The sequence below is a fragment of the Primulina eburnea genome, chromosome 7, assembly GCF_022965805.1.
Source record: "Primulina eburnea isolate SZY01 chromosome 7, ASM2296580v1, whole genome shotgun sequence".
NCBI lineage: Eukaryota > Viridiplantae > Streptophyta > Magnoliopsida > Lamiales > Gesneriaceae > Primulina > Primulina eburnea.
Genome location: NC_133107.1, coordinates 1622117 through 1637181, shown reverse-complemented (window position 1 = coordinate 1637181; position 15065 = coordinate 1622117). Strand labels below are relative to the sequence as shown.

Genomic DNA, 15065 nt, shown 5'->3' with positions numbered 1-15065 from the left:
CTAGGATAAATCACCATGAACTCCGACTTATATTTAATATTATAATTTTTAATTTTATGATAAGAATATGACGAATTAATATATTTGAAAAAATCAAGTTGATTATTATGTAATTAAAGTTATTAAATATTTGAATTTTTCATTGTCCAAATTGCCGTGGAAGAATTCAAAAAATCAACAATAATGATCTTATACTAAATATAAAAAATCACATGACTTTCTCTGAAAATTTTGATATGCACCAAATTATTTGAAACTTCATCCAAAAATTAATTATTATTATTATTATATTATTATATTATTATTATTATATTATTATTATTATTATTATTATTATTATTATTATTATTTATTTTCTACATTTTATATTTGAAAAGGAATAAATTCCCCGTTTGAACACCCACCGCGCATGTTAGCACCACCACCCCTTTCCCCTTCGAATTTCCCAACCCGGTGCCGGCCAATCGCACGACGTTGTTCAATACTTTAAACCTCCGTTTGCCTAATTTCTATCCCCAAACTGAGGCCTATACCACTACTTATATGCATCCATAGTATAGAAATTACATTGTATTCTTGAAATTAGGGGTTTTGGATTGGGAATTGAAATCACAGGATGAGAAGGATTTGACGATGTCGAGGCTACTTGGATTGACGCGGGGATTCAGAGAGTGGTCCGATTCCCCACGGGAGGTGACTCGGACGATTCCGACGAGTGAAAGCATCGGGGAGAGCGGGTGGCTAATTCGATTCTTCGACTCGGCATTCTTCTGCGAATGGATCGCAGTCAGCTACCTCTACAAGCATCCTCACTCGGGGGTTCGAGACTATTTGTGCAATCGTATGTATACTCTTCCTCTGTCTGGAATTGAAAGCTACTTGTTTCAGATATGTTACATGTTAATACACAAACCTAGCCCATCGCTAGATAAGTTCGTTATCGATGTTTGTTCCAAATCATTGAAAATTGCGCTGAAAGTCCACTGGTTTTTAATGGCTGAGTTGGAGGATGTCGACGATAACGAGGGAATTAGTAGGATTCAGGAAAAGTGTCAGTTTGCAGCCACTTTAATGGGCGAATGGCCACCTTTGATAAAACCTCAGCCGCTGAGTTCTAGTTTTATATCTTTATCATCTGGTAGCAATAATAATGTCACCAATGTTAGTCCGATTGGTAAGAATCAGATGTTGACTAGGTTGTTGTCTTCCAAGCAGAAGTTATTGTCGTTGACATCATCTCCCCCGAATAATGCATCAGTGCCAAGATCGATCTCATTTTCACCCTCATCAGCAATCTCTACAGTTCAGGATGATAGTCGTAAGTTGTTGGGTTCGCCAGAGGAGAATAACAAGATCTTTAAGAAGTTTATTCCTGGGCCAAAGGTGCGGGATGCTTTAATGTTTAGGAGATCCGTTGAGAAGGAGGAGGAAGAGTCTGAGAAGGATGTTGGATTCTTTAAGAGGTTGTTAAGGGATAGTAGAGATGAGGATGCAAGGAAATCAGTGCACAAAGATAGAGATAATGAAGAGGAGCCTGAGAAGGATGGTGGGTTTTTCAAGAGGTTGTTGAGGGATAGTCGGGACGATGATTTGAGGAAGTCCATGGACCAAGCCAAAGATGAGGATGAACATGAGAAAGATGGCGGATTTTTCAAGAGGTTGTTGAGCAGTAGTCGGGATGAGGAACTGAGGAAATCGATGGATAAGGATGACCAAGAGTCGGAAAAAGATGGGTTCTTTCGTAGGCTTTTGAGTAGCAAAGATGAGGATGAGGAAGCTAGCGCCAACCCTAGATGGATTTTTCAAACGGTTGTTTCGAGATAGTAAAAATGATTCAGAGGAGAAATCGCTGGATGATAATGGAAAGGAAGGTTTGTTCAAAAAGTTCTTTAAGGATAAGTTTGAGGATAAGGATGGGAGTGACAAAAATGATGATGTTGAAAGATTGGCAAAAAGCTCTGAAGACGATGATAAAGAAGGATTTTTCAAGAAGTTTTTTAAAGAAAAAAATGATGACAAGAAAGTAACAAGTGACTGGAATGACGAGGACAGAAAGGAACAAGCGATAGGTGAAGAAGAAGAGCCTTCCGATTTTTCGCTATTCCGTAGACTGTTTCGCATTCATCCAGAAGATTCCAAGACTTCAGAGGCAAAAAATAGCAGCTATGGTAGCAATTTGCTTGAAAGTAGCCCTGGAACCGAAAATTTTTTTCGGAAGCTGTTCAAGGACCGAGATCGTTCATTGGAGGATTCTGAACTCTATGGTTCCAAGAAGAATAAATTGGTCAGTTCTTGAACTTTTCTGTTGAATAGGTTGGTAGGGCTGTCCATTATTTCCTATCAAGGTCATTTTCCCCTAATAAATAATTCTTAATAAATTGCAATTCATGTTTCGATATCACACGGTAATAATATTATTTAGATCAGTGTGCTCTTGGGTGTCCTTTGAGAAGTACAGGTGCCACATAATTGGAATGAGGAGGATTATTGTATGTAAAAGCAATGATAAAAAATGAAAAATGTGATAACAGGAAACCATGGAAGTAATGACGCTACCAGTCTGTTAATGCTAATTTATGATTTATTGTTGTGATCTGCGTCATCCCTGACAGTTCAGAAATTTCAGAACATGCTGAAATTCGTGTTTTCAATTAATGTATGGTGATTCATGGTACTAGTTGGAGCACACCTTTGGTATTGTTTTGTTAGATTCAATCGATCTTTTCTGCTGGTAGACCAAAATTTTCATATTTGTTATTTTGATGTGCTTTTCATGTGCTTCATTATTTTATACACATATGCAGAAAGGTCCTGGCTCACCTAAGCAGCAGAATGAAAAGTTGAATGATAAACCACCACTTCCAAGTAGTGCATCACAGTTCAGAAAGGGGACATATCATGAATCGCTTGACTTTGTTCAAAGTTTATGCGAGACATCTTATGGCCTTGTTGATGTATTTCCTGTCGAGGACAGGAAAACTGCTCTTCATGAGGTTGTATTACTTTCTGTTTTTTTAACCGCCTTATTTTTTTTTGTTGTGCATCCACTTTTACCATACTGAAATGTGATATTTCATTTTAGTCACTTGCGGAGATCAATGCACATATAGATGAAGCTCAAAGCAGTGGAGGTAAGTACACTGTGCAGTTAATTGCTGGTTTTGTTATTAATGACTATGTCGGGCTTGAAAATCTTCTTGAATTGGAGTATGTGGTTTATTTTGTGCAGTTGTAGCCTGTAGGTCACTGTATTTATTGTTTAATGCTCTGTTATTTTGGTAAGATATTACCTGGAACTGTTGCAATTCAGGTTTCTTTTCTTTGTAGGTTCTATAATCTTGCTTTTTTCTTGATACTTGTTATTGTGATTTGGAACTACTGAATTGGGAACCTATGGAAAATGATGTGTCATATTGTTGTTATCTTAATCTTATTTTCTGTTGCTGATTCAAGCTCAGGAAAAAACTTGTTTCCTGAGGCCATTCTCTATTTCCCCCCTCAATGAAGAATTAAGCTTAATATGTTGAACATTTCCTTGTTTTTCATTGAGAAGATCCTTTGTTCGAGATTTGTGGGAATGCTTTCCATTAGAACCCTACTTTCACCTTTTTACATGTCTCCTTAACATGAAACATTTTTACGTTATAGTGGTATACTATTTGTTGTGTTATGCAACAGGTTTTCAATATATTGGATTTCTATACTTTGTAATTTATATGATGAGAAGAGCTTGTGGATTGATGTATCTAAAGTAGAGAGAAAATTGGTTGTGCATGAGCTAAATTATTACTGGACCAAGAGTTCAGTGAGTGGTATCATCAAAATCATTGGTAGCTGTGGATGTAGAATTTTTTTAATTCTTTTAGTGCTGTTCGTAGTTCTCATAAACAATGCTGTCATCTATCATCTCGGTGGAATAATACCATTTGGGATAATGCTTGGGAATCCTTGTCAAATTCTAATTTATTTGCTTATCGTGAGTCAAATTCCTAGACATTTCTCAAAGGCAACACTTTCTGCTCAGATTGGACGTGCTGGTCTTCCGCTTTTAATTTAAAATTGTTTGATAAGTCCATTTAATTTTCGTTATCAATTCCTTTCTTCGTTTTATGCACCACATTCAAGATCAGAGTTGCAATCCCTTCTTTGACTGTTTTTTCCTGTAAAACCATAGTGATTTTTCCCTTCAAATCTCCTTTCAAATTTGTGAAATGCAATCTCTCAATCAAAAGAACACAGTCTTGAGAGGAAATGTATTTGCGATGAAACAAGGATCTTGAAGTTATGCTACAATAATTAAACTTTATTTGCTATCTAATTCATTTCTCAAGGAACTTCGGAGATAGATGACCACACTTCCTTGAGCATCTAAATATAAATTGCCTTAAGTTTTGTTGAGATAATAAATGCATAAATAATCAAAAGGCTAGCTAACATGTTCATTTTTTGGGTTTTGAGATTCTGATTGTAAGGTACTGACCATGGATATGAAATTCTAGAAATAGTTTGTGTGATGGAGCTAGTTGCTTTTCACCTAAGAGTTTGGTCCTGGCCAAATATCTAGGTTCAAGGTTATTTTGGCCTCAATGTTACATTATTTGATGTAAGTCAATATCTGGACTCGACATTTTCCAAATAGTATGATAGAGAGGAAATGACGGAAATGTAATTCACTGAAAAAAGTCACGAGGAATCCCAAAACCACTTCCTAATACCACCAGCTCCTTCAATTTGTTATGTTTTTCGTTAACTGTGTTTGTGATTTTAAGTAATAATTCTTGTACTTTAATAATGGTGATGCCCCAGGAATATGTTTTCCGATGGGGAAGGGTATGCATCGTGTGGTTCACATACCTGAAGATGAAGCCGTGCTATTAAATTCAAGAGAAAAGGCTCCTTACCTGATATGCGTTGAAGTTTTGAAGAGTGACGCCCCAAGGTGCGATGTGTCGGCCGTGTAGTTTAATAGAGAATAAGTGAATATAAACTTCTGTGATGATTGTTAAATTGTAATTCATTGGATGGGGCACTGATGGACACATTTTCTTTTTATCTCTTCATATAGTAATTTAAAGGATGTGGCAAATTCACAAAAGATATCCAAAGGAGGAATTCCATTGGCAAATGGGGATGCACTTTTGCCAAAGCCTCCACCGTGGGCGTATCCTCTGTGGACAGGGCAGGATATGTACCATAGTGGTTATGATAGGATGTCGAGGTCCACCTCGGAAGCAATAGACCAGGCAATGACAAAGTTATGGGAGGCCAAAGTAAAATTTGTTCGTGTTAATTTTTCACTGGACCATCATTCAGATCCTGCAGTTCATTGTCGCAATCCTCTGTCTGTTGCTGCTAATTATGGCCAGACCAAAGAAGACAGTTGTGTAATTCAACAAAAGGATGGCTGTGATTTGGAATGGGTGAGGGTTGTCTTGTCAGCTGAACCTGGGGTTAGCATGGATGACATAATGGACCAAGATCCACCTCGTCGGAAAGAGCATCGACGCGTTCCAAGTACAGTGGCTATTGAGGAAGTCAAGGTTATGTTTCCATTTTACATCTTCTTGATGAAATGTTTTCATCAAGACACGTCTTCATGCATTCTAGCCTCTTTGGCACCATTCGGGTTCATTCGTTTGAATTACTTTTCCAGGCTGCTGCATTGAAAGGAGAAGCACCTCCAGGGCTGCCTCTTAAAGGGGCTGGTCAGGATTCATCGGATGCACAGCCAAAGGTGAACAATTAGTAAAATACCGAAGTTGTTCTGAGTTTCTATTTACCATGGGTTGTTTTTCAGATATTGGTTTAATTTTACACAGACCGGAAATGGTGGTGTTCCTAAAGTAGGTGATGCATTAGCTGGTGAACTTTGGGAGGTAAAAAAGGAGAGAATACGTAAAGCTTCAGTGTATGGAAAATTGTCTGGTTGGGACTTGCGTTCTGTAAGTCTTTTATTTGATGCTGATTTATTGAAATGTAACTAAGGCATTTCTTGGTTTTTCTGTCTGATTGCTTCACCATTTTCTGTGGGGATAGAATTTCGAGTACAACCTTCTTCTAAGGTGTTCCTCCCAATAAACTCATATGTAGGATGTCCCTGACATTTCAATTTCTTAAGTATTAAATAATTAGTATTATCTTTGTGGTACTTTTCATGATTATAATTTGTGTTGAAATGAATAAAAGATTTATGTTCTCAATTTCAATCTGTGCTGCGGTGACTTCCCATGTTAAGAGGATTATGCATTGTGATCCCCATCCCTTCCTACCGAACACAAAATTAAAGTTCACCCCTTCGCCAGTCTCTGCTATGAAATACACCTTCAATTAAAGAGTCTTGCTTTGGGCAATTATTTAATTATAAGCTAGTACTTCTCTTCTGTTTTATTCCTTTCTGGAGATTATCCTTATTGGTGCAAAGTCAAGAAAATAGGGACCTTACTGTTCTTTTTGGTTGGGAAAGAGTGGGGGGTTGCAGGGCAATAGGTAAAGATGATGTTCTATGAAACTACTTCCTCCTGGAGAAAAGAATTTGAAGAACATAGGGAATGAGGTGTGCCACAGAATTTAATCAAGGTGGAACGAACTAGTTGTTCATATGTTATTTTAATTATTTGACCAAATGTCTAGAAAATCCCAACACTTTCAACATGTTAACCGTCTTGTTTGCTATTGTCACATCATGAATTCTGGAAATTCAGTGTTTGGATGCTGGGAAATATGGCACTGGTTATGAATTCATCGTTTTACTGTTGTGACCAGATCATTCTATTATTTTTGTCTAGGCAATTGTGAAGAGTGGGGATGACTGTAGGCAGGAGCACCTAGCGGTTCAGCTTATCTCTCACTTCTATGGTTGGTGTCCGTGATCCCAATTACCATTCTGTTCAAGTTACTTGGGTTTTTTGTCCTCCTTTAATGTTATTTTATGCATACTTATTTTTTATTATTTCTGTGTTTTCACCTTACTAATCATCAAATGTATTCTTCAGTCCTATCCTACCTTTTGTATAGGAGAACTTGTTTAAGTAGAATCTGATGGGACTCATACACTCTTCCTACACCATTATTTTTGTGATAAGCACTGCAAGATTAAAATGCTGTTTGATCCGTTGCCTGTGATTGGTGTACTTGTTTGTTTCACTTTAGGGTCTTGTGCTGTCAGATAAAGCACTCCTGTAAATGAATTAATCTCAATTTAGAATTTCCCAGGAAATTAAAGTAACCTAAATTGTGGCATTGAAACTCTTTATCTTTGACCTTTGACATTATCCTGTCTTACACACGTACAACTTACATGCTTTTGTCCTGATTGACAATCTGGAAGATGGAAAGTGTGTGCTAGACAATTGTCCCTGTTCCAAATATTCTTTAGTTACCTCTCCGGGTTACTTCTTATGTCACTTCATGATGGTAATGATACTGGATGTAAAAAACTTTTTTTCTGTACCTACTTTCATTAAATTCCTTGAGGTTTCTTAAAAATATTTAACGTTTTTTTCCTTTTTTGAAATGCTAGATATATTCCAGGAGGCTGGTCTCCCTCTATGGTTGCGTCCTTATGAAGTCTTAGTTACATCCTCTTATACAGCTCTTATTGAAACTATTCCGGACACGGTATTGCAGTAATCAATTAGTTAATTACTTAGGTTAAATCTACTTGATACAAAGTCCTTAAGCTTGAGCTGACATTATCTGTCATTAATTTTTTCGACAGGCATCTCTTCATTCAATTAAAAGTAGATTTCCCAATATTTCAAGTTTGCGGGACTTCTTCATTGCCAAGTATCAAGAGAACTCTCCCACTTTTAAGCTTGCTCAGGTATGAAATCTTGAAATGTTATCTTGCAGTTATTGATTATGCTCTCTTATTTCTCATCTCATTTATTCATAAAATCAGAATTGTTACTCGTCCCTCCCTCCCTCCCTCCCTCTCTCTCTCTCTCTCTCTCTGTGTGTGTGTGTCTTTCTTGCTCGCTGTCTGTCCGTCTTACCCCCACCATATATCCATCTCTTTTGACTGGATAAGTGCTGTTTTATATGTTAATTATGTTTTCTAATTTATTGTTCGAGTTCATTTCTTAAAGCATTTGGATTCGTTAATGTTGTCTTCATTTATATTCGTCGTCAACATTTTTTTTTAATTTGATTTTGATCATTGAGCTAAAAAAAATGTGCAGTTTTTCCCTTATGAATTTTTTTTTGAGATTTATATAGAATTCTTTATGATGATATTCTCATTTATAATTTATCTTGTAAAAATCAACATATGACATTTCCACCTAGATAATAGGAGAAAAGCAATGACATGGTTTTCGTAATCTGATTGTGCTAGTGAATTGCTCACCGTTAACGATAATTTCTCTATGGCAGTCAAAGCAAGAGGAAGAAAGAAGTAAATAACCGATGATAATTCTTATCTACAAACAGCATGAAATAATCTCATTACTTACAATTGAATTTGTCTGCCAAGTCGGTCTTCCGAGGATTGTCTTGTTGCTCAAAATCAAATTATATTTTCAGTGATCTAGTGTGACCAACGATCCAGCCCCACCACTCATGACTTTCAGTCTATGTTAATTTTTATTCTGGTAGAAGCTCAGGTACACAGTTAATTACTTAAACATTAACATGAATGAATATCTCTTGCTAAGATTCAAAACCAGGGGTAGAAAGCTTCGACAAATGGAGGTCAAGGGTATGTTGAAGTCAAACGTGACCATTACTTAAAGGATTAACAAAACATTAATGTTCATGTTCTTAATTTTTTGGATTAACATAACGACATGAATTGTTGCCAACTTGCCATAAAATCCTTCAATTTTTTTTTTCAGATGTGTGGTGAACATTTTGGTTATGATGAGAGGCCATTCATAAAAAAATATATATTATTTGGATCTGGCTCTGTAGATCTGAAATGTAGACCCTCCCAGCCCATACTGATATGGATTTTTTGTCTCTTGCATTCTCGAGATTTTGGCCTTGATAAAATAATTGATATGTTGCAACCTTTCTGAAGTTAAAATTGAAAAAATACCCCTTCTTTAAACGTGTGTCTGCTGTTCTACTTGAGATATACTTGCGGCCAATGTAGAAGTGTTAGGCGATCGGGTCAGTTTCATACTTTTCATTATATTGTTCACTAACGTCAATGTTTCACCTTAATTTGTTTTAATTGAGCACTTTTCGGCTATGGTGTAGTCAAATGATTATAAGTTTCTAATATTGAGTTTCGACTCATCTTTTCATTGTAGAGGAACTTTGTTGAAAGCATGGCTGGATACTCTTTGGTTTGCTACCTTTTACAGGTGAATCTCTCTTTTCTTAAAATTTTGCAAAAAGGTTAATATCACTGTTTGAAAAAGCATTAATACTCATTTAATATTTTGCTTTGTGGAGTTTTATTTTTTATGCTACTTATGGACTATGGTTGCTCTGTGTTTATTTTTTCAGCTTGTGCCTTTTCGTTTACTCTTTTCTTTACCAAAAAATATTTTTTATTTTGAATGCGACTTGTTTTTTATTTTACTTTTTTCTGAACAAGCTCTTTCCTAGACATAAAGTGCAACAAAGATAGGGAAATTATTATGAGAGAAGGGGAGGATCGGAGATTATTTTCCAATGTCACACGATCAATTTTCATGATGTGCATAGTATCTTTTGTACCAACATTCTAGCTGGTCTGTGTAATTCATTTGTTATTATAATTTGAGGCTTGTTTCATGATTGAATGTCGTATTTGGAAATCATCTCCTTTATTACAAATTTAGGCTTGTTTCACGATTGAATGTTATTGTTGGAAATGAACTCCAGTATATATTAGGTTACAGGTTGTTTAATGCATCTTTTTTACATGCAACACCATCCAAGATGTCTTTTGTCTCCAGGTGAAGGATAGGCACAATGGGAACTTGTTATTAGATGAAGAAGGCCATATCATACATATAGACTTTGGTTTCATGCTTTCTAATTCACCAGGAGGTGTGAATTTTGAAAGTGCCCCTTTTAAATTAACTCGTGAACTTCTAGAGGTAAAACTCTCACTCTTATGTGGCAGACAAACAATGCATGTTTCATTGGTTTATAAATGCACATGAGAATGTTTAGGGCGGTCTTTTGAGTTTTTCAGATTCTATCATAACCAAAAAATGTTTGTTTGTTTTAGGTCATGGACTCTGACGCCGAGGGAATTCCAAGCGAATTTTTTGATTATTTTAAGGTCAATTAGAGAATTTTTAATGCTGTATTATCTTTCAGTTTACACATTTGAGTTTTGTCCTCTGGTTTTTATAGCTCACCTTTCATTTTTTGTTCAGGTTTTATGTATCCAAGGTTTTCTTACGTGTCGTAAACATGCAGAGCGGATAATTCTTCTTGTTGAGATGTTGCAGGTAATACCGAGTATTTTTTTAGTTTTGCTTTCTTTTCAGTCTGCACCTGGGGTGTTACCTTTTTATAAAGATTAAATTCAACGTACATTAGTCCATAGAGTGTTGGGGGTACAGTATTTGCGTAGGGTGAATTGAAAGGGAGGATAGGAATAGGATGAGTTTGGATTAACTATTCTTGTTTAAGACTTGTGCTTTTTGCCAGTATTGTATGTGAAAAAGGTGGCTATAAGTTAATCTGTAAGCTGTGTTTGCTTGTTGTATCATGTATGCCACTTCACTTGTGTGCCATAGAAGCATTCCATTTATTCCACGCTTCTAGGATTCTTTTTTTTCCACTCTCAAATGAGATGATGGCTTGCTTAGACTCTTCATCAAAATGGTGAGAAAAGCTGCAAACTCACTATTCCATGTATACTGGCTCATGGTCACATAAAAACTTTCGAAGGTGACTTTTGTTCTTCATCTTTAATGGCGTATACTCGTGATTCCTTTAATAAACACTCTTTTATTTCTTCGCTGAAATTGGTATATTCTACTTCATTTCTGCATTGCTCCATATATCTTTAGCCATGATGCTGATATTGAAGTGAGCTTTCTCCATTAAGTGGTTTGTTTAAAAAAAAACCATGTCATTCCATTGATTTCCATGTTTTTCAATTTACCAACATCTAAAAAGTTGTCATTCGCCGTCATTGTTCTCATCTCCATCTTTTTTTCTTCTTCAAACATCTTCCCTTAGTGACTGTTGTAGCTTTTCAATGAAAGTAATGTTATTGAATCCTTAAACTTCTCGTATTGATGAAGACCTTGATTTAATCTATCATTTGCTTGAAACGAATCCTTTTCACTTGTTAAATAATTTCTACCAATGTTTGAAGTCTTATTTGTGAACAACCCAAATACGAAGAAAATATGCACACAAGAGAGAAGAATATTTTTTTTTTATCGAAAACTATGATTTTATTATAATAACAGAGAAGTTTACAAAGATAGTGGATCTTTGCGTGGATAATATTTCTCTTCTATCGATAATGTTACAAGCACCTCATTATATACACAACTAGTAACCCTAATTTACGTGAAAATTTTACCTATCCTTAATTATACTCTACACAATAGGGATGAAATATTCTCTAATAATTCTGTACAAATAACTTATTTTCTTTCCTTTTCTCCACATTTTTGATTTGATATATGTGCTCCCTTAATTTCAATATAGTAAAATCTCTTGAGATGGCCGTTGGCTTGGTATCAGCTCTATACAGTTGTACACCTTACATTCTTCACTGCATCCCAAAAAATTGCATCATTCTCCTTTTCCCGAGGCCACTTTTGTTCCGGTCAACAGGAAAACGGTAATCCAAATAATCTATAAACCTTTGGACACTTCTCTGATCAATCTTAAGTCTTCTAGGCTTTATTTGAATTTCCATAGTAAGAGACTTATTGAGAAGCTAGACGCCAATTTTATTAGCCAAATATTTCTTTGATCGATCCTATTGACATCAAATTTCTTGATTTAAAAGGGGTGTTAGTTAATTCAAAAAATCCGAAGTCTGTTTTATTCATGCATCAGTGCTGATCTGTACACTAAGTTGCCTAGCATCTAGAAGGATTTAAGTTGGAGGCTTGGATCACTGAGAAGGTGTTGTGGATATTGTACTACATTGGATCTTAATGCACAAAAATGTTATCCTAGCCTCACTAATAACTTTGTTTGAAGTAGATGATGTTAACCTAGATTAATATGTTGTTTCTTTGTTTAGTACATAACTACAGCTATTCAAATCTTAGCTGCACATAATGTGATACTTTGCTGTTAACACAGGATTCTGGTTTCCCATGTTTCAAGGGAGGTCCAAGAACAATACAAAACTTGCGGAAACGGTTTCATCTTAGTCTGACAGAAGAGGTTTGATGATTTTCCTCGTATGTACTACCTACATTTTACGTATTTGAGCTTCCCCTCACTAATGTTATTTGTGTCTGGCAGCAATGTGTCTCCTTGGTGCTTTCTTTAATCAGCAGCAGCTTAGATGCATGGCGGACACGACAGTATGACTACTATCAGAGAGTTTTAAATGGGATATTGTAAGCATGGATTACGTTTTGAACATATGCTCTTGATAGTTGACCTGAGGATCACCAATAGATGATCGAAATACTCGAGGATTTGTGATCACGGAACAATGAGTACATTTGAGATACCCATCAGAGTCAACAAGGTCACGTATAATATTATCAATGCCTGTTTTAGTCAGAGGTTTGGCAACAATGTTCACCACGATGAGCTGTTGAGGCGTAGCTTATGAAAGAGAACTCGCCAAGGGATTTCCTTTAGTTTTTCAAATTTTCCGTTGTTTCAAGTAACATGATTCGGCAGACTAGGATTGAGCTTCTTTGATTAAAGGTATCAATCTTTGACCCATTGTGAATGGGACATACTGTACAGAATCATTGATAACGAAGATTCTAAACTTTCAAGACGGCCCTTTGAAGCCGTGACGGTGATTTTTGAGTTGGCAACACCAGCAGCTGTGTAACAAAGTGACTCAGCATGCACATCTATTGCTTACATTCTTCTACAAGGAGCTTCAATCCATTACTTCGCGGTATGCCTTTTCTCTTGGCTTCAAATTTTTCTGGTGTCCATTTCAAGGTTGTATTCTTTCATGTGCAATTGAGAGATGCTTAATTAGCATTCTATTGTGCTGTACTTCATTGTATTGTGTATAAAACAGAGTACAGCTACTGTTTGCTCATATAAATGGAAAGTGTGCAGTATTGGTGTATAAATCATTACGTTTTTATTTAATTTTTAATTTTAAAAGTTGATATGCCTATGGTGTCAAAACAGAGTATGTTTTGCGTCTATGTTCTTAATCATGAGATGGCAGGTTCGTAAATTTTTCATTCTCTGCAAGCGCTCTCTCATTTGTATTCTTATTAAGGACCGACTTTCTCTAGTATCACTAACCTCTCCATAGAGGAAAGTTGAGATTAACTTTGAATGTTTTGTTACTCATCTAAAAGAAAACCACCTATCAAAAAGAAAATTATATTTTTGATTCTGTATGTTTGTTTATTTGTGGTTTTAATATTATATGTTGTCAAATTTTAGTGTTAATTATTATATTTGTTTTTTTGGATAATTTTAGTCTGTTTTTGACGAGATGATGTGACATATCATGTTAATATTTTCAATAAAAAAATTTCCAAAAAATAGGAAAATATATTGTTAAAAATGAGATTTCATAACAGCTAAAATCGTAAAAAATAATGTAATTTTTTTAAAAAATCTTATTACTCGAGTTGGGGTTAATCAAAATTGTTATCTTGCAAGTCACTCTTTCCTTTTTAATTTTTAAAGTACGGATTATTTTGGATAGTTTGGTTATAGTTAACCTTCGATTCAATTAATTTGATTTTATGTTTATTTTGGCATTTTGTGAAATTCACAAAGAGCCTCTCGTGCCGAAACGCTTGTGTTTTGATGGGAGGGACTCGGTAATTGGGGTCCAAATCCTCGAGACTCTTGCAAACACTGTATATGATCAGATTGAGCTATTCCGCATCACTTTTACAAGTGATTTGAAAGACTTGCACATTAGTTTTCTGTTTCAAATTATATATATCATCCAAAGCAAAATTAAACAGTAACAAATGCAATTGGCAATGGCTCAACGGTTGCCGCTAGGGGTGTGCAATCGGTCAAAACCGAACCGACCGAACCGAACTTTTGGAAAACCGAACCGACCGAATTTTTTTTGGAAAACCGAACCGACCGAATTTTGAAAAGAAAACCGAGGAAACCGAACCGATAAAAATTCGGTTATTTCGGTTTTCGGCCGAAATAACCGATTTTTTTATTAAATTAACTTTTTAAACATATTTACACAAAACTACAACTGAATTTAATACATGATTCAAATATACAGAGATATTTACACAAAACTACAACTGAATTTTATTACCGAGTTAGGACAGCCAATAGTTGGGTTTATTTCAATAGAATTGGGTTTCTAACTTTTCATCATGTAAAAAGCCCAGTAAAAATAAAAATGCATCCTATCCAAATTTGAGGCCCAACATATATATTATTATATATTCGGTTTTATCGGTCTAACCGATTTTTTTCCCAAGAAAACCGAACCGAACCGAATAAACCGAATAACCCGATTAAGCCGATTAAACCGAACCGAATTTCTAAATTTTTTCGGTTTTTTCGGTTTTCTCGGTTTGACCGATATTTTGCTCACCCCTAGTTGCCGCTAAAATATAATGCCTTCTTATATAAATGATTACATGATATGTAGCTACAAAATGGACTGTAAACTACAAAAAAAGGCAGGTTCGAAGACCTAAATTCACTCCACTAAATTAAAGCAAGCAAGCAAACAACTAAATCTGGTAGATGAATGAATCCTCTTTGGTATCTTGGAATATGAAAAAAAAACCTGCGCCAAAACCGGTGTGTTTCTTCCAAGCTCTTTGGTTCATCTCGTCAGTGGGAATTTCTCCGTCTATGCAGCAAGAACGCAGCCAAGCTTCACACGACAACAATCCATGCAGCAAAGAAGAAGAAGATGATGATCGACCTCATGTGGTGCAGCATCAGTAATTCTTGAGCTATGATGAATGCACCGTGTGTGTATCATGTTCATGCTGACCGTG

At 35.7% G+C, this 15065-nt stretch overlaps 1 protein-coding gene across 1 annotated transcript; it reads left to right on the top strand.

Moving 5' to 3' along the window:
- The first annotated feature begins 379 nt into the window (after positions 1-379).
- On the top strand, positions 380-13232 carry LOC140836442 (phosphatidylinositol 4-kinase beta 1-like). The gene is given in 17 exon segments (XM_073201965.1): positions 380-1788; positions 1790-2284; positions 2805-2993; positions 3083-3131; positions 4807-4939; positions 5066-5540; positions 5654-5734; positions 5820-5942; positions 6786-6855; positions 7520-7617; positions 7718-7822; positions 9255-9308; positions 9888-10031; positions 10166-10219; positions 10317-10391; positions 12220-12303; positions 12385-13232. Coding segments are annotated over 17 exon segments (3486 nt in total). The 5' UTR covers positions 380-633; the 3' UTR covers positions 12487-13232.
- Positions 13233-15065: the final 1833 nt, after the last annotated feature.